This window comes from Carlito syrichta, unplaced genomic scaffold (assembly GCF_000164805.1).
Source record: "Carlito syrichta isolate Samal-C Ts95f unplaced genomic scaffold, Tarsius_syrichta-2.0.1 Scaffold314289, whole genome shotgun sequence".
Lineage (NCBI taxonomy): Eukaryota > Metazoa > Chordata > Mammalia > Primates > Tarsiidae > Carlito > Carlito syrichta.
This window is the reverse complement of record NW_007258385.1, coordinates 309,787-313,050: the sequence shown is the minus strand read 5'-3', so window position 1 is coordinate 313,050 and position 3,264 is coordinate 309,787. Positions and strand designations below refer to the sequence as shown.

Here is a 3,264-nt window from a genome sequence, read left to right as displayed (position 1 = left end):
GCCCAGCTCCGCCTGGCTCTCCTGCTCTCCCTCGCTCTTCCTGCCTCTATGCCTCTCACCACCCCCATCTCTGCCTCTTCTCTCCTGGGCTCTCGCTCTGTCCTCCCTCCTCTGTGTCTCTGGACCCCCGCTCCAGCCAGACCTGGTTCACATTCAGATGGCTGCAAAGGTACTTCTGCCCCGCCCTGCCCCCACCTCCTCCTCCCTCCTCTCCCCCTCCTCTTCCTCATGGGGCCACCAGCTTAGAAGCGCCCTGGGCACTGGGGCGCTGCCACCCCGGCCTCCTCCAGCAGGGTTCACTGTGTGACTTTGGGCAAGTCCCAGCCCCCTCTGGCCTCAGTTTCCCCCTGCGGATGGGCAGTCTGCAGGAGGAGGCCCGCAGTTTTTAGCCGAGGAGCCTTTAGGTGTGCCCCATGATTGATGACAGGCACGTGTTGCTGTAGCGGCAGAGTCGGGGCCTGGACCGTCCCTGGGCCCTTCCCTCCACTCAGGTCTCACCCGCTCCCCGCAGGGCACCCGAATTTCGAGGCTTGGGGAGACTTTGTGGGTATAATTTGCCTCTGTCTCAGGCAGGACTCTTCTCTCCTGTTACAACCTTGCTTGCCCCCAGAGACAGGGAGCACCCTCCCTCACTCCCAAGGCAGCCCTTGGCATCTCGAGATGTCTTGGTACATCTGAAAGCAAGCAGAGGACTTCCCGTCCCAGGACTCTGCCCCTGTGGATTCGGGCCCCAGGCTGGCCAAGGTCAGTCTGGCCACAGTCCTAGACAAAGCCCGTCGGATCCAGCCTTGGCAAGGAGGCGTCTGGGCCAGGGAGGGGAGAAGGTCCAGGCCAGCTGGACCCAGCATGCTGCGGGAACTCGTGCTGGCCCTGCTTCCCCTGGCCTCCTGCGGCCTCAAGGCCCGAGCACAGCTCCTGGGGAGACTGTAGGCCCCAGGTGCACTGCTGATGGCCCCTTCTCCCGGCCCTCCTTCTCTCCCGCTCAGAGAGGGAGACTGGTGGCTGGCCCACTCGCTCAGCACGGGACAGACGGGATACATCCCCAGCAATTACGTGGCGCCCTCTGACTCCATCCAGGCTGAGGAGTGAGTATGGTCGGGCTGCCTGTCTGCTCGCCATCGTGGCCGCTGCAGAGTGTCTTTCCCAGGCTGGGGTGGGAGGCCTGACGGCCCAGGGCCCCAGCCACAAGCAGGGAGAGGTGCCATGGCGGGCAGAAGCCCGGGCCGCCAACGCCACCCTCACGCCTCCCGCCCCCAGGTGGTACTTTGGCAAGATCACCCGGCGGGAGTCGGAGCGGCTGCTGCTCAATGCGGAGAACCCAAGAGGAACCTTCCTAGTGCGAGAAAGTGAGACCACGAAAGGTACGAGCACTCCTGCTGGCCAGTGGAAACTGAGTCTTTTGTAGGCGGTCCGAGCTGGGTTTTGCAGAATGAATACGAGTCTGGTACATGGAGTCAGGAAGGAAGAGCCCTCCGGGTGGTGGAAACGGCAGGTTCAAAGTCAGGAGGTACATCTGAGGAGCCCTGAGCAATCTGGGTGGCCAGAGGGGCAGCAACAGATGAGGCTTAGCCTCTTTGGCCTCAGTGACCTCAGATGAGAAATGGGCACAGGCTGCCAGGAGGTCTGAGCACCACACAGCAAAAGGCTTGTTCCCAGGCTAGGTGCTGGCACAATGGGCCCTTCTCCCCTTCCCAGGGGGTCTCTGGGGCTGCACTGGGTGCCAGGGCCTGGCTTTCCTGCCCTTGTGCCTCTCCTGTCCCTCTCCCCAGCCAGAGAATGAAGATCACCCCCTTTGTCTGCAGTGGGCTGCAGGTGCCCCGTCACCATGGCAACCAAGCCGGGCTGCTTCCTGTGGGCCTGGGGCTCAGCAGGCGATGGGAAGGCGGCGTGTCTGTGGTCCGTGCCATATGTGTGCGTTTATGAGTTGTGTGGCTGTGTGCACGTGTGCACGCTGTGTGGAGGTCTGGGTGTGTGTGCATGTGGGGTGGGGTCATCCGTGTGTTGCTGTGTGGGAGTGGATTGCTGTGGTTTGTCCAGGGGCCTGGGGAGCGTGTACCAGGTGAGCCTGTGGCCGCTGGGCACAGCATGCGTGCGTGTGTGCTCAGGTGGCCAGGACTGGCTTTAGTTTCAGCCCAGGCTTCTGCATGCATCAACCTGGTTTTCTGTAGAAAATCTCCTTGCCCAGTGCAGGCTTGAGAGTACTCGGTGTGGCTTCAAGTCCCAGTTTGTGTCAGACTTGCTGGGTGACCACAAGCTAGCCATTCTCTGGGCCCCGTTTTCCCTTCTGTACCTGGGATGGTAACCTCTGCTGGAGGACCGTCTGGGGGAGGTCCAAGGGCCAAGGGCTGGGCTTCCATCCTGACGCCTGTGTACTGCTTGGCCAGGCACCTGAGAAGGCCTCCGGCAGCCACAGCCACATCCCTGCCTCTGGGGCGCAGCTTTGTTCCCCGCTGCCTCCCCAGGCGTCTTGAGCTCAGGCAAACAGGGGCTCCTGCCCAGGCCTGCAGGGCATGAGGAGCCTTTTCCAGCCCAAAGCTTTTCTAGGCTCAAGGGAAACCTCTGGGGCTGGCCCAACTTGACCTTGGCGGCCTTTAGGCCACGCCCAGCATCCGGTCTCCAGCCAAAGCCTCCACCCCCCCACCTGAGCCTGGGCCTGTCATCAGGAAGGGGTGGACATGGGCAGATACAGAGAGGAAAAGCAGTCAGGCCCAGGACACACAGCCACATGAGTTCGTTCCCAGGCTCCCAGAAATCATTTATTGAGTGCCTGCTATGTGCCAGACCCTCTTATACGTGGTCTAATTGACGAATCCCAGCATCCCTGGGAGTACTTCCATTGTGTCGAGGAGGAAACTGAGGCTCAGAGAGGGCAAGCTGCCTGTTGGGGTCACGCAGTGGGATGCACACCCAGGACTCAGAGGCCTTGTCAGGGAAAAGGGTGCAAGGCAGGATGCTCCCTCCGGTCAGGTGTCCCTGTGTCCACTCAGCCCGGCCTCTGGCGGCTGCTCCGTGCTGGGGCCTGTGGGGGCAACAGGTACAGTCCCAGCGCCCTGTGGCCCACCTGCAGGTGCCTACTGCCTCTCCGTGTCTGACTTTGACAACGCCAAGGGCCTCAATGTGAAGCACTACAAGATCCGCAAGCTGGACAGTGGCGGCTTCTACATTACCTCCCGCACGCAGTTCAACAGCCTGCCTCAGCTGGTGGCCTACTACTCCAGTGAGTGTGTGTGGGGGCGGGGGTGGCGCGCTGGGCCAGGCCCTGGG

General features: G+C 62.1%; 1 protein-coding gene across 1 annotated transcript in view; it reads left to right on the top strand.

The window, feature by feature from the left end:
• SRC (SRC proto-oncogene, non-receptor tyrosine kinase) overlaps window positions 1-3,264 on the top strand; it is a 17,006-nt gene that overhangs the window by 7,504 nt on the left and 6,238 nt on the right. The window contains exons 4-6 of the mRNA XM_021719172.1: window positions 987-1,085; window positions 1,258-1,361; window positions 3,068-3,217. Coding sequence (XP_021574847.1) covers window positions 987-1,085; window positions 1,258-1,361; window positions 3,068-3,217 — 353 coding nt within the window. The remainder of the gene's footprint in view (window positions 1-986; window positions 1,086-1,257; window positions 1,362-3,067; window positions 3,218-3,264) is intronic.